The following is a 20956-nucleotide window of genomic DNA, read 5'->3' on the forward strand; positions in this document are numbered from 1 at the left end:
AAGTCGCCATACCTGATGGATGCATGTATTCTGGCCACTAAACCAATGTCCACTGCTGTGAAGCAGGAATACAGTCATAAGACTTTTCCGTAGCATGGATGAAATTTCCCTCCAGCCTGTCCAATTCCCTGTGATGGCATCAGCTTTCCCATAACTTAATTAGGCCTGTTTTGGTTGCAAGGAATAGAAAATTTACCAAAGTAGTTCAAGCATGAGTGTGTATATGTGAGGGAATGTGTGAGGACAGTGTTATGTGGATACAAGGAAGTTTCAAGAAAATCTAGAAAAAGAAATGGCCAGACCTCAGTATATTAGAAACCAAGATCTAGCTCATAAGAAATGAACTGAAAAGTGTACTTCAGAGAATTGAGATTTCTAGGTCACAGCGAATGGGGGAAGCATTAACTGATAGAGTGCCCAATGGAGAAAGATGCGGACATTCAGGAATCTGCCACACAAAAATCAGTGATACCAGATAGTAATGGGACTAGTATAGTAAGACCTGAGCCTCAGGCAGAAAACTCAGGAGTTAGCAAGCAAATGGAGAGAAGGTGGAATAAGTTTGTCAAAATAGATTCCCCTTCCCCTCCGTCCCCGTCTCCATCTGCACTGTTACCAAAACTGGGGAGTATAGGGAAAGAGGAGGACTTTAAATTGGATACAAGGGCAAATTTTTATTTATATTTGACTGGACTCTTTGACTCCTAAAAATCAGATTGTTCTAAAACCCAAGAGTGACTAGTAGTTCTCTAGGAGCTCAAGCTCCTATTGAGGAGAGGCAGAAGGGGAGCCGACAAAGCAGGCTTGAAGGATAGCAGTGAAGAGAAAGAAAGTTGCTGCCTGCTTCACGCCGTAGGAACCCAGTGTTCCATAAAGTGGTTACACAGCATAGAGCATGACCGACCACTGCATCAGCCAATGTCAATGGCAGGCACAAATAGACCAGACACAGCTACCATTTGGGTAAATCATCAAGATCTACTCATTAGAGGATTCAGAGAAAATATCACACAGGATACACAGAAAAGTAATTTAAAAATTCTTTAAAACAATGAGGAGCAAGCTTTCAAATTTTCAAATCCTGAAAGAGTGAGGGTCACATTGACCTGGAAACATAATAATATGTCTCCCTCCAACAAAGCATGAAACTGAAACAGTCCTGTATGTCAGCTAACCTGGATATGTGCACTTCGCTAAGCCACATGCACCTCTTCAATTGCAGGGTTATAGAAAACATAGTAAGATCAACATAATATACAGTATACAGTGCACTACAGTAAGAATTGTTTTATCCTTCACTCAGTCTCCCCAGTGAACACAACCTGATCCAAATAAACTTCTGAACTCAGTGCTGAAGAATTAGAATGAGGTTCAGCAGGAATCCAGACATCTCTGGGGATAATAGGATGCATTCTGCTTAACATACACGTAGCACACAATTATTTATTGAGGCCAGCCCCCTGATTAAGTATTTCTATACAATCATTTCATTTAACCAACACAAATAACTCAGTGGAGGAGATAATGATAAGTGCTACTGCTATTTACAGATAAGAAAACCAAGAGTTAGAGAAACTAAGTAGTTTTACTAAACTCATAGCCAGTAAGTGGCAGAAATGAAATTTGAATTCAGATTGCTTTGACTCCAGAAAGAATTCTGATCATAGACTTCATCTGCAATAATACACCTAAACATAAAAGCTGAGAAATGTAATCAAGTGAAATAGTCTTGCTCTTTTATTAAATGATTTATGTTTATTTAAGACGCACTTAAATTAGGAAGTGTGATTGCTTTTATAATATCCCATTAGCTGGTAATAAACATAAAAGCATCAACATTTAATTTTAAAGTACGAAACGTTTTCTCACATGACAATCATAGCATCAGACATCTCTCGTACATTTTATAGGGAAACTAAGAGGGTTTTTTTTAACAGTATAAAAATTAACATTAAACATTAGGGAGAAATGATTGCAGAAAGCTCTGATTCCTCATTATTTCAAATCATCATGATGCTTTTTGTGTATTTGTTATTTTTGATGCAAAAAACTTCATCTTTAAATGCATGGTCAATTAAGAAAATGATATTTTATTAAAGTCATCAGTAACTAGTGACATCAGCATTTTTTTGTGTGTGGCATATATATGGCAAAATCCATGTGGCCCCTAGAACTTGGATGATAAAGGAAATTATAAATATACACATCAAAATAAAATTAATCAAATCATAGCTGTTTTACGACTCAGAAGACAGCATGGCTTTTCCCTATGTCTTGATCAGAGTTTAGATGACCGAGAGGCATAAAGGAAAGAACAGTACCCTCAGGAGGGGAGTTGTTCAGCAATGAAGCCCAGATTAGGAATATTTAGTATATCCCCACAATAATGAGCTTTCGGGTAATCCTACCGTCTGGAAATGTAAGCTTTTGTTTGTATAAATAAAAATTACAAAACACAATCACATTGAATTTACCATTCTATAGGCAGTTTATATTTCGCTCAGTAATACAGCATTAACATTTTTGTTATGTAATGTTCCTCTACAGCATAATTTTTTGGGGAGAGTGAGTACCTTACAATAACAATAATCCTAACTCCTCCGTCCCTTTCCTTGTATTATTGCTGCCATTCATTTCACTTATGTGAGTATGTATACACACACACACACACATACACACATATACCACTAGCATACATAATCAAATTGTTGCTATTATTATTATTATTGTTATGAACAAACGTATTTATTAGATCAATTAAGAATAAGAAAAATAAATTTTTGTTTTACTTTCACTTATTCCTTCTCCGATGCTCTTCCTTTCTTTATGTAGATCCAAGTTTCTGGCCTATATCATTTTCCTTCTCTCTGAAGAACTTGTTTTAACATTCCTTGCAAGACAGATCTATTGGCAGCAATGTTGGGGAACAGTGTGTTTCTCCAGGATGTCAAGTCGTTTTCAATCTAGTTGTGGGGAGGTGCAGCTCACTGGCCCAAGTGGGAATCAAACCAGAGACCTTGGTGTTACGAGCACTGCACTCTAACCACGAAGCCAACCGGTCTCCCGAGAAAGTCTTTATTTCCCCCTTCACTTTTGAAGGATAATTTCACAGGGTACAGAATTGTAGGTTGGTGGGGTTTTTTCTGTCAACACTTTTAAATGTTTCACTCCACTCTCTTCTTGCCTACATGGTTTCTGAAGACAAATCAGATGTAATTCTCTGCTTTTCTATAGGTAGGGTGTTTTTTTACCCTCAGGTTTCTTCAGGATTTTTTTCTTTATCTTTGATTTTCTGTAGTTTGAGAGTAATATATGACTTTTTCTGGCATTTATACTGCTTGGTGTTCTGTCAGCTTCCTGGATCTGTGGTTTGGTGAATGACATTAATTTGAGGGAAATTCTCAGTCTTTATCACTCCAGATGTTTCTGTTCCTTCCTCTCTTTCTTCTCCTTCAGACATTCCCACTACAGGTATGTTACACATTTTGTAGCTCTCCCACAGTTGTTGGATATTCTTTTTTTTTTTTTTAGGGTTTTTTCTCTTTGCTTTTCAGTTTGAGAGGTTTTTATTGAGATATCCAGAAGCTCAGAGATTCTTTCCTCAGCTGTGTCCAGTCTACTAATAGACCCATTAAAAAAGGCATTCTTCATTTCTGTTGCAGTGTTTTGATTGCTAGCAATTTTTTTTTTGGTCTTTCTTAGGATTTCCATCTCTCTGCTTACATTGCCCATCTGTTCTTTCACATTGTCTACTTTACCCATTAAAGCCCTTACCATATAAATCGTTAATTGTTTTAAATTCCCAGTCTGATAAGTCCAACATCCCTGTGATGTGTGAGTCTGGTTTTGATGCTTGTTCTGTGTCTTCCACTGTGTTTTTTGCCTTTTAGTACCTTGTAATTTTTTTTCTGGATATTCAGACATGATGTGCTGTGTAAAAGGAGCTGCCCACCACTGATTCCCAGGGAACTTTCTGCTTGTGGGTTTCTACTCCGATAGTTGTGGTTCTCTGTATTGGCCTGTCCCTCTATCTAATTTGGGGGCAGTGGTTTGCCCTGTGACCTCAGTTCTCTTGTAGATCCAAGAAAAGTTGTTGATGGTTTCAGTTCGTTTAGGTTTTACTTGTTAGGACATACTGCATATATTTTAATGGATGCTGATATAAAAATAAAATAAATGGAGCCACTTTAAAATGAAGTCAGAGTTGACATTTTAGAGGAAATGTCTTGCAGGTCTTACACCTTAACAAACCTTAGGAATATTAAAACAGAGCAACGTAACCTTTGGACTTGTCCTAAAACAACGTTGCACCTGAAAGAACTGTTTGCAAAGATAACAAGAAAGCAGGTCTGATTACGGGACTGATGACTACTAGACTGAAAATTTAAAAAGGTTGTTTAGAATTAGTATCACTGTTAGCTTATCTGCACTCGTAGAAATGCCTTTCTTCTATTAATATAATTGTTTCTCTTCCCTTTCTCATAAATACCTCTTACCTTTGTCTCCTAATCTGAACACTATTTGGGTTTCTGCCTGAATCAGTGCTTTCCAAATAGCTATTCTTATTTTTTTAATTCTCAAATAAATGCTTATTTTTTCTCACTTTGGCCTTTTACTGGTATTAGCAGTGTATGGGTATCTCACGCATAACTAATCCCATAGCATGGGAGATTTCGATAGTTTCAGGTAAGGCTAGACTACATATATCTGATTATATCCTTAGAATACAGTCTTGTGAGTAGAACTGAAGCTCAAACTAAAGTTAAAGTACTGAAATTTGGTGCCGTCCACCGGTAGGCTGATGGACATGAATGACATCCTGTGTCGCCCTCACCCGTCAAACTCTTTCTACACAAGCACGTGCATTCGGGACCGCCCCAGAGCCCTGCTTTTCTCGTCCTTTGCCTGCTGCCCAATAGAAGACCGCCTTCCGTCAGGGTTGGTGCGCCCTCCACAGGCAGGGGGCGCTGTGCGGAACGCAGCGGCTCCAGAACAACCGGGCGCCGCTCTCCCTCGGCCGCAGCTCCTCCCCGCCGCCCCTCGCCCCCGCGGCCGCTGCCGGGTTTGGGGAAGTGTTTCTAGGAGACGGCGCTGGGCGGCGGCGCCTGCGCGGTGGACGCTGCCGTGGGCGGACCACGGGCGGTGGCTCTGGCCGGCCGAGACGGGTCCTGCTGGGTGTGGGTCGCTGTCGCCGCCCGGGATCTCTCGCCTGATGGTACGCCTGTGAGGCGGGCAGACGTCTCCTAGCGATGGAGCACATCCGCACGACCAAGGTAGACGCGCGCGGGAGCCGTTTGCTGCCGGCCGGGGCCGAGCCGGCGGAGGCGGGAGACCGGGAGAGCTCGGTGGGCCGGCCGAGGGATGAGGGGACCGGCCGGGCGGGGGCCTGGCTCCGGGCCGGAGGGGCCTGCGGGCCTCGCCTGAGAGGCGCGGGCAGTGTGGGCCAAGGGGCTGCGCAGGCCTGGCCCCACGGAGGACTCGTTTTCAGTGCGAGGCGTGGGGGTGCGGCTGATTTGGGCTGGTTGGGGCTGACTCCCCTGACGTGGGCCGCCGGCCTGCCAGCACTAGGCTGTCTCGGTCAGGATGGGGGCTGGCTTTCGCTGCGGGGCCCGGCAGCTTTGCGCCACCTCGGCTCCCGGAGAACCGGTGGGCCTTCCAGTGAGCGTAACGAGGTGGTTGTTCGCGGGGATGGTCCTGTGTCCCACGCAGGCTCCCCGCACGTTCTGGAGGAGCTGCGGTGCGCCCGGGCTGTGCCCACGGCGCCGTGGTGTTCCCGTCCGCGGCTCCCACGGCATTGACCCGGGGTCGCAGAGGAGATCCCGACCAGGGGGCACTGTCACCCCGCGTTTTAAAGCGTCGGAGGGAGCTGTTCGTCCGCTGAGCTTATGCAAGTCCATGCTGAAGTTTTGTGTGTGGAAGGCGTTTGTTTTGAGAACGTAGGTTCTTCTGATTCCGTTATACATGTTAAAACCGAAGGAAATGACGTCAGAAGAGTGCCACATTCCTTTGCCAACAGCATTTAAGTTAGACGTGGACTTCGGGAGGGAGAAAGCCTAGGGACCAGCAGCACGGACGCGCTGGAGTCTCAGGTGGCGGGATCGGGGCCCTCCGCGCATCTGGGCGCTTCCCGTCTCGCTGGAAGCGTCGCTTAACTGCTGCTCATCCCGGACGTACCGTTCGTTTAGGGAAATCGCAGCCGCGCGTCGTCTTCCTTTGTTCCACGGAGAACTCGACAGCGGTCATTAAAACGTTTCACAAGCCCTTTCAGGGTGCACATGGATTTTTATTATAGCTTGTTTTTAACATTGCATACACGCTAACAAAACTGAAGATGCTAAAAAACGAACCCCTTTTTAACAAGTTTTTTTTTTCGTTTGTTTTAGGAGAAGAAAGGTAAAGTAATTGTAGAATTCAAGGTGCTGGCACCTAAAATTTGAAAACAGAAGGGTGATTAGCTAAATAAAGAACCAAACTCGTAGAAGATACAGAGGTGGAAAGGAGGACGAGGGTAGGCAGCAGATCAAGTGTTTGCCCCGGTTCCCAGCTTCCCGGTGTGTGCTGTGTGGTCGCTGTGTGCACGTGACTCCCGTCTGTACCGGACTGAACCGCATGTTTGCGTCTTTCGTGAGGCTCGCTGCAGTGCATACGTGGCACGCTGGCGAAACAGTACAAGTGAACTGAGTTTCATCAGTTAGAACAAGCCCTAGTCCCAGGAGACCGGTAAGAGTGACCAGAATGTTGGAAACTCTGTAGGATCCCTTGACTTATTTTAAGCCTTTCCACTTTGAATTTATAATGAACGTATATCTTTGGGTTTATTTGTACAATGGTAGCTCCTCTTATTTCCTTAAGATTATTGCTGGTGACTTTTACTTGGTCTCGTATTCCTCTTTAACTACCAGTTGACAGACTTGCATTGAATTTTCTGATTTAGTCTTACCTTTTCACGGTGGGTCCATGCTGGTGGTTTAGGGAAGGTCCTTTTGTGACTTTTTAAAGACTAAAAGATTTCAGACTAGTTTCTGTTAAAATTACTTCTCAAGTGTGCTCCTTTACTACTTTGGATTATTTTTCTGGCATTGGACCACTACTACCCTAGAATAATCTTCACTGGCTGTATGTAGACTGCAATTAAACAGTACTGTACATATTACAATGTTATGTGCCAGGCACTGTACACACCAGTGAGCACGATAGACACGAACCTCATAATGCATTCTGATAACTGTATGGACTGCAACATTTTCTTAAATTATAACTTATTCTTAGAAGATTGATTTGAACGTAGCCAACTTTTTGTTTCTATGATGCATAGCCTTCACCTGGACATAGTTAATTTGCTGCAAAAATAATTGTATTTCAAACTAAAAACGAATTTGCTTTAAGTTTACTTAGCTGTTTTGAATTCTTTGTAGGTTAGACACTCTGAGCAAGAATTGACTGTGGACTAGTACGATGAGGTGATTCGTTCTAGGTTCTTCAGACAGCTGTACCCTTGACTCTTGAACAACATGGGGGCTAGGAGCGCTGTGTCCTGTGCAGCTGAAAATCTGTGTATAACTTTTGACTCCCCCAAAACATAACCATCCTCGGTATCCAGGGGGGATGAGTTTCAGAGACCCCGTGGTTACCACAATCTATGGGTGCTCAAGTCTCACATGAAATGGCGTAGATCAGTACATATAGTCGGCCCTCCGCATTTGCGGCCTCCCAACCATAGAGGTGTTTATTAAAAAACATCTGCGTATAAGTGGGCCTGTGCAGTTCAAACCCATGTTCAAGAATCAACTGTATTTAAAAAGTAGTAATTACCATTTGTTGAGCAACTATATGTCAAGGCAACAAACTATACAATATTATTTCACAATATTTATGATTTCAAATATGTTAGTTTATACAAAATTATCACTAATCTCTTTAATAACCCCGCCAGTTGGGGTCCTCTCCATTGACATATGAGGAAATAAGCTTAGAAAGTGTAAGTAATCTGCCCAATTAGCTCATGAGGTTTGTCTAGCTCCAAAGACTGCATAATGTCTTTTCCATTGCCTCTCTAGTTTTAATCTAGTTGTAAAAATATATTAATATTAATTCAGAAATAAAGCCAAATAATTCTAAAAGCTCTGTCTTTCTCAAGAAGAAGCACATAAGGAAATATTTATGTGGTATTGTTTTTTGTATTGTTTATGGTCATTGGTTTTTTTGCTTTGTTTTAGCTTACCAGAGATTTGTCAGGTAAAGTATTTTAGCTGAATACCAATTAAATGGTTTTATAGTTCTGAAATTCCGGAATAGATACATCATCCTGTGTTAGTCACATTTGGTTTATTAACTCTATAGCATCAATAAAGATGTCAAGTGTGAATTTGAATTTCTGAAAGCATTTCCAAGCTGTACTTATTAGGACCAGTGTCCTATCACTTTGAGCTCTAATTTTGCCAAATGAGGTAGTCTTGCCAAGAAACAATGGAAATCTGCAGAGACAGTTCTTTATGCAGACTTTCTCCTTTCCCTGCCAGGCTCCAGTGCTTTGGCTGACATCATGTATTGATGTTGAATTTTGTGCTGTTGTGAGTAGAACTTTACAGAATGAAATGGAAGGATGTTTTCCTAAGCTCTAGATGAATGACTGCTTCTTCGAGTTTGTTAAAGAATGGAATGTACAATGAAAATCTGACCTACTAGAGCTCAAAATGAGTTATTCCAAAAATAATTCCCAGTCTGTTTTCGCTTACTACCTTTTTTTGTCATTAAAATGTGAGATCATACCTGTATGTACACAAGTACATGTTACCTGTTACAAAGAGAGAAGGAGATGCAAAACTACGAGTGGATGAAGAGTAAGGAGAAAGTTGTATTATTTCAATTGTCTTTGAAATATGAGCCAATAGATTTTTGAAGAGCATCTGAATGCTTTTTGTCACAAACTAGTAAACAGCCACTTTGATTCTCCCTTACATTATCTCATTATACAGTGAGAAAACTGAAACTTGCAGCGATTAAAATACGTTGACTTGCCTAACTGAGCAGCTAGCTAACTGGTAGCTCTCCTAAGGAAGAGTGGAGCTGGGAACTTGATTCCCAATCTTTCTGATACCAGTCATGTTTCCTTAACCATTACACTCTCCTGCCTCACAGAGTAATGAGCAAATCAAGAGATTTGAGTAGTGAGGTAGGTCAGTGTGAATAGGAATGGAAGGGGCGATGGATGAGAAGAACGTGGGTGGCAGGATTTTGTTTAGTAGGTACCGTGTTTCCCCGAAGATAAGACTGAGCCAGACAATCAGCTCTAATGAATCTTTTGAAGCAGAAATTAATGTAAGACCTGGTATTATGTTATATTTATTATATATTATATTATATTATATTATATTTATTATAATATTACCCGGTCTTATATTATAGTAAAATAAGACCGGGTCTTATATTAAGTTTTGCTCCAAAAGATGCATTAGAGATGATTGTCCGGCCAGGTCTTATTTTCGGGGAAACATGGTAGCTGATTATGAGGGTCTAGAGTTCAGGAAAAGGTCCCCAGGGAAATAGATTTCGGAGTTGTCAGTGTTTAGGTAACCATTAAAACTTCCTGTTGTGGATGAGTTTATGCAAGAAGAATATGTAGAGGCTCTGTAGAGAAGAGTGTGAAGTTTAGAGCCCTGGGGATGCTTACAATTTAAAAAGGGGCAAACAGGAAGGAGAGCGGAGAGAATATTAGGGATAAAATGGGAAGAGCTGAATCACGGATGGGAAAGGAACAGTCTTCCCTGTCTAATTTCCCTCTTTGCTTCCTCTTCCTCTGCCCTTCCCTCATCTGCTCCCTCCTCTTCTGTCCCTTCTTCTGCTTCCTCCTTTACCATGAGCCACGCCTGTCCTGTTCTAGATATTGGGGAAATGGCAGTAAATAAATCATACAAAACTCCCTGCTGTTACAAAAGTTATTTTCTACTTGGGGAAGACAACAATAAACAAAAACAGTAAGTCAAATATATAATATGGTAGAAGGTGGTAAATGCTGTGGAGAGAGTGCCAGGGTGGGAGTGGGGGAGGACAGTTTTAAATAAGGTAGTTAGGGACGTCTTTACAGAGGTAGTGACACTTGAGTGCGGACCCGAAAGAGGTGAGGGAGCCAGCCGTCTTTACTTGGGTAAGGGGTGGGGGAAGTGGTGGGAAGAGTCCCAACAGAGGGAACAGCAGGAGTAAAAATCCTATGTTGGGCATGCCTCGTTGGTAAGAAGTAGCAAGAAGACCAGTGTGGCTGGGCCAGAGTGAGTGAAGGAGAGCACAGCCGATTAAAGTGGGGGACGGCAAGTTACTGTAGAGCCTCGAAAGATAATGTGAAATCTTGGCTTTTACTGAGCGAGACAGAAGCCATTCATGGACTGTCAGCTGTGTCCAGCATGGCAGGAGAGCAGAGTAAGACAGGTCAGAAAAGTGCCCCTGGATTTATGACCCGTTTCATTTGGTGAGGTATGCAGCCAGAGCTGTTGTAGGAACTGGGGATATGAACCAAAACAAGATAAAAATCTCTGTCCTTTTAATGCTTACCTTCCACTTCATAATGGAAGTTCTTTCTTTTTGATGTTCTTCTTTGCTAATTCTTGGCAGGATGTTGGTATTATGAGTGTGCAGTAGTGATTCTAAGAGTCTCAAATGGGTGCCTGGCAAGAGAAGCCTTCACCACGCACTTTCTGCTTTGGTAGCCATTGCCCTGTAGTGGTTGAGTAAGCACAACTGTTGGATAGAACTTCGTGGAAGGCCATTGATCTCTTCCTGTCCCTGAGGCCACTTTTCCCTCTTGGGACTAGATAAGTATCTGAATTTTCTGAATGTGATTCTGTGTATGTGTGATTTCCTTTGTTTTTCATTTCCTGCTTGGTAATCAGCTGAAATTTGAACTTCCTGTATAAGACCATTAGGTTACCTTTTTGTGCAGGCTCATAGTTGGCAACAATTCAACTAAATGGCCCTTAAAGTAATATGGGTGGCATTTTCCATCATCGCCATAGTGACCGCACCCTCCAATTTTTTCTACGTGTTCCATTTTCTTCTTTGTTTATTCTTTCTTTTCCCATAATGTTTTTCCCCTTCCCCATTTCCTTTTTGCTGTGGTGATACCTGTAATTAAAGGATCCTAACACTGTTTCTGCAGTGCTTTAGTGCTAGTGACCTGAAATAGTTATAGTTGCTTCCTAAATATCTGACTTAAAATATTTCCAAGAAAAAACTGGGGAAAATCTGTGGCAACATCTGTAAAGTACTTTCAGTTCCTTGGTGGAAGGGGGAAATAAGAAGCTGCAGTTGGTGTTTAGAAATTGGCTAAGTCTATAGTTTGAAATCTGTGTGCAGATGATTTTAGCGAAGAAAAAGATCCAATTTCCTTTATTTAAAAAAATTTATCATAGGATTTGCAGCAAAGGACAGAATAAACAGTGTATTTTCTCAGAAATTCTCTTGTTTTCTCCAGAACTTTAGTTTCAGTACTAAAATATTTTGGGATTATTTCAGATTAATGATCTTTGCTATATTGAAGTAGTCATGTAATGATTTTCTATTATATTTTCTTTATTTGAATATTATTTTGCATTTACTAAGGTAATGAACAATCCTCAGTTTATTATGGTTAAGATGGACTCTTTTTTTTTCTCTTTATACCATCTTAGTGAATGGCAACCAGTCTGACAAGCTTAACATCTTTAAGAAGGCTGTTTGTCCTTCCTTCCTTCACATCAGTTTTATTATCTCGCCATGAGCCTGCTGCTTTATCGTGTGTGTTGCAGCTTAGTCAAGCCCTTATCATGACTCTCCCAGGCACCCATAGAAAACTTCATTAGCCTCTTACCCAGTTACCCCACCACCAGTTTTTTTCCAGCTTAGCATTTTCTCCACATGGCCTTTGGAAAGATGCTCTTAAAAACCATATCTGGTCATGGGCGACTGTGCTTAAAATTCTGTTTGTATCAAAACTCATAGACACAGACAATAGTTTAGTGGTTACCAGAGGGTAAGGGGGGTGGGGGGAGGGAGATGAGGGTAAGGAGGATCAAATATATGGTGATGGAAGGAGAACTGACTCTGGGTGGTGAACACACAATGGGATTTATAGATGATGTAATATAGAATTGTACACCTGAAATTATGTAATTTCATTAACAATTGTCACCCCAATAAATAAATTTAAAAAAAAATCCTATCTTAACCTGGAAAAAAAAAAAAAAGAAAGGAAAGCTGTCCACATCCCCACTGCAATAAAGTCGCATGACATAAAAAAAAAAAAAAATTTCTGTTTCTATCCTTTTACTTACAGCACAGATGCTCTACCTTACCAGGTGTTTCTTTTTATCAGATAAAATGTTAAGTCCCTTCCCTTTTACATTATGTCTCTTGAGAATTCTGTATTTTCTCTTTATTAATCAAGACAATTTTGTTAATTGTTGCTTTCTACACTTATATTAGGAAAGCATAGTTTTGTCCATCTATAAAGGACATTAGAAAATTGAATTTGCTTTCAAAGTTCATGTGTCTCCTCCTTCCTTTCTCCATTTGGTCTTAACTAGACAGTAGTTTCACACGAGGGCTGCCAGGGCTCAACTTATCAGCTTAGCAGCACTAGTAATTCATTTGAGCACTTGTTTGCTTACTATTTGTCAAGCAGACTTGGAGTAAAGTATCTGACATTTATTATCTAACCTTACAGCAGCCGTGGAGGGGGAGATTCGATTTTTATTGAATGAATCGGTAAACTCTTTTCTGGTACTGTATATTTATGTGCATGTTTTTCCCATATTCTTCCAAGATGTGTGTGTGGGGTGTGTGTGTGTGTGTGTGTGTGTGCTCACACGAAATGCAGTTGTATGTTTTAAGGGGCCCCTAGTAACAAGCTCTTTAAAAAAATGGGAGGACTAGAGAAGCTGGGACTTTTAATGTTTGGAAAAAGAACATGAAGATAGAGAAGGAATCTACCCTAACGTGAGTCAAAACCTAGAGAAATTAATTTGCAGTTAAAGTTAGAAGGAATAGCAGTTGCATAAGAATGACCTGGTGAATGAATTAAAAATACAGATTCTTGATGTCCATCTTCTGAGAAGGTGAGTGGAGTTGAGGTGGGGCTTGGGATTTGTACTTTTGCAAAGCTTTAGAGGTGACTCAGATAAACAGCTGAGCTTTGGAACTTGTATCTAGGTAAACAAAATAAAAGCACTGACAAAGGGAACTTCAGGTAATTTTGGATGTAGAAATTAGGGGGAATCAAGAAACAGGCTTAGAGTGCTGGGAAGAGTATTTTTACCTGAATTTCCAATCTCAGTAGACACGCAGCCAGGAAGAACTGTGTGGTATCCAACTCTAGAGGAAGCGTGATTTTGTCCTAATTGGGGGTTTGGGTGGGAATAGAGGACTGAGTCCACACGTGTATTTTTTCTTTCAAAGCTGACTGTAATTGTATACCCTATTAGTAATTTGTCTACCTCTTAAAGTTTACTCATTTATTCATAAATTATTGCATAAGTATGGACTGTTCACCTATTGTGTAGGGAAAAGGTGGCAGAGAAAAATGGGGGACAGTATAACATTATTAAAGAAGAATTCTATGTAATGAGTCCCTTGGGTGATTTCCGCAAAAGAGACCACTGGTACGTTGTGGGCAACTTCTGTTTTTCCCCATGGGGAATTTCTCTGTGGCAGTTCACGGTGGTTCAGCAGACATTGATTGTATCAGATGCTGTACTAGCCATTAGGGAGTCAGACATAAATAAGAGACAGTCCTTGTCCTTGGTATGCAACAGCCTTAGCTGGAGAGATGGACACAGGAGCCGATACTTTCCTTACAGTGTAGGAACTACTCTCAAGTGATGGAGGGGGAGATTTTTAAAATATTTAGGCTATAAATTGGTAGGAATTGGTGATTAATTGAATATTGGGGGTCAAGAAGAAGCCGTAGGGTGATTCCCAGGTTTCTAGTGTGGGCGACGAGATGAAGATGGAGTAACATTAACTCAGATCAGAAATGTGGAATTATTTATGAGTGAGGAGAAATGGATTTCATTTTCAGTGAGCTTAACTTGACTCTTCAGACATCCAAGGTGGAGCAGTATAGCACAGTGGGAAGGTATTCCAGCCCAGGAATCAGAGCTACAACACGGGGTTGTATCTGTACTAGTCCACGTACTAGCTGTTACTAGCTGTATGACGCTGAGATATTTAACTCATCTCCCTCCCTAAGGCTCAGTTTCTGTGGGCAAAGCAGCAGTACTTACCACACAGGAGGTGTGAAAATTAAAAGAAATAATGTAGGTTAAGAACTTGTCATAGTACTGGGCGTATATAATAAGACCTCAGTACTATGTGAGGAATAATATATGTATAGCAGCAGACAGTTTAAACTTGAGAGAGATCAGAGCTGGACATATGGTTCGGGAATTCATTAATGTATGGGCTAAAACAATGCCCGTTGGGTAAGAGTAGAGAATGGAGCCCTGAGGAATAATAGTAACGAATAGGCGATGAGCAAAACGGTTACAATCCTAATGAAACAGGTGTGATTGTTTTGCATGTAGAGAATTGTGTGCCTGACAGAGACTCATTTAAAGAGCACAACAAGGACTATTTATGACCTTTTAAAAATCCTCAGATTTAAAAACTTCAGGTGGAGTTTTTAAAAAAACAAAAACACACTGTAGTGTCCTTACAGCCAAGTCTAGTATAAAAGTCGTAAACAATAGTTGATCCCAATTGTTTCACAAGTATTCAAATTTAAGTTTTAATTGGAAGTGTGTAGTATAATGAAGTTAGATTTTTATTTAAGGAAGAAATGGTCATAAACTATGAAGTAATGTCGATCTCCAAGAGAAATCTTTTATTCCCCCTTCCGCCTACCCCCACTCTTCTTCAAGCCACCCCCCCATGCACTCCAGTTCAAGCCCTTATTTCCCAGTCTGATTGTATAGGACACAGCTCCCTGGCCCATGCTGATATTATGAGTTTTGTGCTCCCCCGGAGCGGAGGCAGTCATTCGCCAACTCACGGCAGCCTACCCTGGGAAAGCTGTTGTTCACAATCTTAGCTGTAAAGGGCGCAATTCACGGGCCCATGTGGGAATCGGATCTGGCGACCTCAGTGTTAGGAGTGCGGTGCTCCAACCACCCGAGCCACCGGGCCAGCCCTCTGAGAAATCTTCATTCAGGTTTATGAGAAGGAAGTTTTCCTGTTGTCTTAGGATGTGTGATGATCTGATAGCTTTTGTATGTCAAATCAACTATCAGACCTGTAGAGATACAATCAGATTGTATCACTTAAGTTTCCAGAAGAAAGTGTTAAAACTCAATTCATTGCAAATAAAGTTTCACATCAAAAACTAATATTTTAATTTTACATTTAAATTTTAATTTATTTGAAACATGTGTTATGATAAGTAAAAAACTTCCTATGTAATTAAATTTCTCGGGGTGGCGCTAATTGGCCTTTTACATGGTAGTTATTATTTTGGAAATCATAATTTCAAAATGGGGGCATTTTTTTTCTTTAAATTGAGTAAGGGAAAAATGTATATGGGGGAGGTATACAATTAATGAAATAATGGTTAGCTCTCTGTTTCGAAGACATACACAATTTAAGGCACTATCTACAATATACTACTATAGCTGTGGATTGAAAATGTTAAGTTGGTAATAGTTATTTTCCTTTTATCTCCCCATAAGAATGGATAGTGATAAATACTGTTTCTTCAAAATAGTAGTCCCCTGCACATCCTGGCCAACTCGAACCCATTGTCCAGGGGCAGCCTCGTGTGTGTGCGGGGCGCATGTGTGTGTGTGTCTACTCTTCATAAAGATGCACTGTGTACTCACTGCCTCAGCCACTAAAGGATGCAGACGCTCCACGTGATGTAATCTGTGCCAGGGAATTCAGAGCCACTAGGAAATACAAAGCTAAGAGTTGAAGTAACTGATTAATTTTCTGAGGATTCCTGTTAAGGAATCAGTGAGCCTTGAAGAATGCTTAGTACTTAGCTAAGCAGAACAGACTGTTTTAGAAGGGAGAACAGTCTGAATAGAATAGAAGCACAGAGCTGGACACAAAACATTGCCCTGGGGGAGTGGTGAGGAGAATAAGTCGGAGTTTTCAACCATTTAACTATGTCCTGATCTAATTTTTCTGGTAGTTTACTTCTATAACTCTGTAAAAAAAACCTTATTTATGTATTACTTGACTTACCAACTTGAAATAAAATACATTGATTCTTGGAGACAAAAAGCATTTTTGCTTATTTATACCACACCTCTCCTTCCTGTTCCCCTTAATATTTGTGTTAATATTTTTACACACGGGGGTCTTCTCTGTTGGTTATATTTATAACAAAATAGTGCCTATGTTATTTGTCACTTATATATTCCCTAACATATATGAAATTAATATTCAACATTAAATAAACTCATGTTTTTGAACAGAAGGAGGAATAATTTTGAAAAGGGAACATTTAAATCCTAGAAGAACAGAAAAAGAATGTATACTATTTTTGAGATGAGAACTAACATCTTTTTCTTTTTCAGGTGGAGCAAGTGAAATTACTAGACCGATTCAGTACCAGCAACAAGTCATTAACAGGAACCCTGTATCTTACGGCCACGCATCTATTATTTATAGACTCTCAGCAGAAAGAAACCTGGGTAAGGATGTCCTCTGTTGTACTGTTTACCATAATTATCATAATGGACTTGGTCTGCTGCTGTTTTATTTTGAACGTGTACATACAATTTCAGTCATTCGTTACCTATGTCAACCAAAACTTTTTCACTCACCTGATCACTTCTACCCTCCTTCCTAATAAAACAATGATACCATGTAGAATACCAGAAAAACTCTTTTGTAGAATGCCAGAAAAACTCTTTTTATCTATATAAATAATTATTAAATACCTACTGTTCCTTTTAATTTTTAAAATTCTAAGTAATGTAGGTACATGTTAACAGATCAAATGGCATATTCCACAGTAATTTTATACCACATTGCAATGAAAGTGTTTAACTTTTTTTTTTTTTGCTAGTACAAACAATGCAGTAATGGATATTTTGTATATGTTTCTTCCTGTATATGTGATAGAGTTTCTCTGGGATTATTTGCTTGGGAGTAAAATTACGGGGCCTTGGATAAGTGTATATTCAACCTTAGTAAGTATGGCACCTCTCCAAAATGATTGTTTCAAAATGTTCTCAGTAGAGTGTGACACATTGTTCAGTAACTTCGATATTGTCAACTGTAACATTTTTGTCTATTGGGTGGATGTGTAATTGTGATTTTAATTTGTTATACTTTCAGGTATTTTGGCTTTAGGTTTCCTTTTCTTTTTCTGTTGAGTTGATTGTCCTGTTATTGATTTTTCTGAGTTCTGGTTTTTAGTGTTTTGTCAGGTGTATGTGTTGTAGATTACTTCTAGTGTGTGGCTTGTCTTGTGTGTGTATGTCTTTTAAAGTTTAAAATTTTAGCATAATAGATTTTTCATTTTTTCTTTTATGGTGTATGCTGTTTTGTGACTTAAGGAATCTTTCCCTACATCAAGGTCATAGAGATTCTCCTATTTTTTTCCTAAAAGCTTATGTTTTGTATTCGAAGTATAAGTTGTTAATATAATTGAGAAATATTTGGGTGGATGGTATGGCATAAGGATTCGTTTTTATTTTACCTTATTTGTGCATAATTGGCGCCATTTATCATTTTACTCCATTAATGTGTAATGTCCATTACTGTCCATTACTCCACTAATGTGTAATGTCACCTCTATCATAAATAAGTGAGGATCTGCTTTTGAGCTCTCTATTCTGTTCATTTGGTATTTTGATTGCACCGTACCAATAGCACACTGCTTTATTGACTATAGCTTTTTTATGAGTCTTGATAGCTCTCTTTGATTGTAGTCTCTTGATTTCCCTAGGTAGGCATCCACTTGCTATGTGATTGCAGTAAGTTAAGATCCTTCCCTGAGATGTTGATCTTGGAGAGGTTGTATTTCCCAGCGGCTCTTCCAGTATTTGCCCAGGAAGTGCCAGGAGTCTCACTTAGTAAAGTCTCACCTTGTAAAGTCGGCTTATATTCTCATCCACTCTACCTATCCTCCCTTTGTCTGCCCACCTTAATATCTTCTCTGTGTTATCCATCTGAAGCTACAAGTGAACGTTTGCCACACAGCTCTTCTTTTCAGATGTTGGGTATCACACTCCCTGACTTGAGCTTGTACTACAGGGCAGCAATAATCAAACAGTATGGTATTGGCAGAAAAACAGACACATAGACCAATGGAATAGAATTGAAAACCCAGAAATAAACCCACATAAATATGGACTGATAATTTTAGACAAAGGAGCCAAAAACATGCAATGGAGGAAAGACAGCCTCTTCAATAAGTGGTGCTGGGAGAATTGGAAAGCCATGTGCAAAAGAATGAAACTGGACTGTTATCTGTCATCATGTACCAAAATTAACTCAAAATGGATCAAAGACTTAAGCATAAGACCTGACACAATAAACTGCATAGAAGAAAACATAGGTACTAAACTTATGGACCTTGGGGTCAAAGAGGAGTTTATGAATATGACTCCAAAGGCAAGGGAAGTAAAAGCTAAAACAAATGAATGGGACTGTATCAAACTAAAAGGCTTCTGCACAGCAAAAGAAACCATTGACAAAATAAAGAAGCAACCAACCGAATGGGAGAAGGTTTTTGCATACAGTGCCTCCAATAAGGGGCTAATATCCAAAATATATAAGGAATTCATAGAACTCAACAACAAAAAGCAAACAACCCAATTGAAAAATGGGCAGAGGACCTGAAGAGACATTTCTCCAAAGAGGACTTACAAATGGCAAATAGACATATGAAAAAATGCTCAACATCACTAATCATCAGAGAAATGCAAATGAAAACCACAATGAGATATCACCTCACCCCAGTCAGAATGGCTATCATCAACAAGACAAATAGTAACAGGTGTTGGAGAGGCTGTGGAGAAAAAGGAACCCTCATACACTGATATTGTATGTCAACTATAATTTTATATATATGTCTAATTTTATATAATATATATAATTTCATATATATATTATATATATATAGTTACGGGATATGGAGTTCAGCATGGGAAGGAGCTTTATGTACTCAAATAGACAGTTTTTCAAATAATTTTGTTAAAAAGAAATTGCAGTATAGTATGAATGGTATGATACTATTTGTGTAAAGATACATTATATATATGTATGTTATATGTATATATAATATATATGTTATATATATTTATATATATAAAACATTACACAAATATATCTATGTGTGTATATATATGTGTGTATATACTGAGGGTACCAAAAAATGTATACACATGACTTGTATTCATTTTTCGTTATCAGTATATATTAAGTGTTACAACTTTAATACAGTTTTCTCCTTTCTTAAAATGTGTATACATACCAGTTATGTATGGCTATCATCAACAAGACAAATAATAACAAATGTTCAAGAAGCTGCGGAGAAAAAGGAACCCTCATATACTGTTAGTGGGAATGCAGACTGGTGCAGCCGCTATAGAAGGCAGTGTGGAGGTTCCTCAAGAAATTAAGAATAGAATTCCCATATGACCCAGCAGTCCCTCTCCAGGATATCTACCAAAAAAATCTGAAAACATTTATCCCTAAAGATATATGTGCTCCAGTGTTCATTGAAGCTTTTTTTACCAAGACATGGCCAAGACATGGAAACAACCAAAGAGTCCTTCGATAGATGATTGGATAAAGAAGTTGTGGTATATATACACAATGGAATACTATTCTGCCATAAGATGAAATAGTGCCATTTGCGACAAAATGGATGGATGTTGAGATTATTATGCTAAGCGAAATAAGTCAGACAGAAAATGTCGAAAACCATCTGATTTCACTGATATGTGGGATATAAAACAGAACGGCAAGGGAATAAGACAAACAAACAAAATCTCATAGACACAGACAATAGTGGTTACCAGAGGGTAAGGGGGGAGACGGGTGGTAGATGAGGGTGATAGAGGGAGAACTGACTCTGGGTAGTGAACACACAATGTGACATACAGATGATGCATTACAGAATTGTACCCTTGAAACCTGTGTAACCTTATTAACCATTGTCATGCCAATAAACTTTAATTAAAAAAAATGCTTTCTTATCAGTATGTACCCACATGTCTGTTATGAATGAAGTCCTTTCGTTATTAGATCCATAGAAATGAACACTTTAGTTCTAGAAGGGGCCTTTTATCTTTTTTTCTTATTTTACAGATGATTATTTTTTTAAGATCGCATAACTAGTGTCAGAGCCAGGTCCCTTTATCATTCCCTTCCTGTAAATAATTTTGGGTCTTAATTGGAATATTACAGTGGCTTGTTGTCCTTAATTCTCTATTTAGATATTACTATTAATTAGATCATTTTGAGTAGCTTGGCACAGATCTGCTAATACAAGTTTTCATAGTGCTAGATCTTAGCCACAAGTATGAGCTACATATGTGTGCTTAATTATCTGTGTTACATATACTTTTAATTTCCTAGGACTTCTCTCGTTAGTCTTTTCTTCAAGCTTTCCTTGATTATTTTATGTATTTAATCTTGCATGCAAACTTTATATAATTAATATTTATAATATAATCATTTCTCACCCTGCCCCCCGCCATACACACACACACACACACACACACACACACACACACACAGCAGGTTGGAATTTTTTACTGGTAAATTTTTAGATCAATTCGGGATGTATTGATCTCTTGCCATGATTGAGTTTTATCATCCAGAAACCTGCTATAACTTTAAGATCTTTTATTTTCTGGAAAAGTGTGCTATAATTATTTTACATATAGGAATGGTATTAAGAAAAGGAAAACGTTTTTTAATGGTAAGCAGAATATGGTAGTAATACATGAGAATGAGAATCATGTTTAAA

At 39.4% G+C, this 20956-nt stretch overlaps 1 protein-coding gene across 2 annotated transcripts in view; it reads left to right on the forward strand.

Annotated features, from left to right (window-relative positions):
• Positions 1 to 4953: 4953 nt before the first annotated feature.
• Positions 4954 to 20956, forward strand: part of MTMR6 (myotubularin related protein 6) — a 35739-nt gene continuing 19736 nt past the window's right edge. Inside the window, exons 1-2 of one of the 2 annotated variants that reach the window (XM_081045934.1) lie at positions 4954 to 5273; positions 16545 to 16661. In XM_081045934.1, coding sequence (XP_080902060.1) covers positions 5250 to 5273; positions 16545 to 16661 — 141 coding nt within the window. In that variant the 5' untranslated portion in view covers positions 4954 to 5249. The remainder of the gene's footprint in view (positions 5274 to 16544; positions 16662 to 20956) is intronic. The other variant, XM_081045935.1, reaches the window with a different exon arrangement.

This window comes from Rhinolophus hipposideros (assembly GCF_964194185.1).
Source record: "Rhinolophus hipposideros genome assembly, chromosome: 4".
Lineage (NCBI taxonomy): Eukaryota > Metazoa > Chordata > Mammalia > Chiroptera > Rhinolophidae > Rhinolophus > Rhinolophus hipposideros.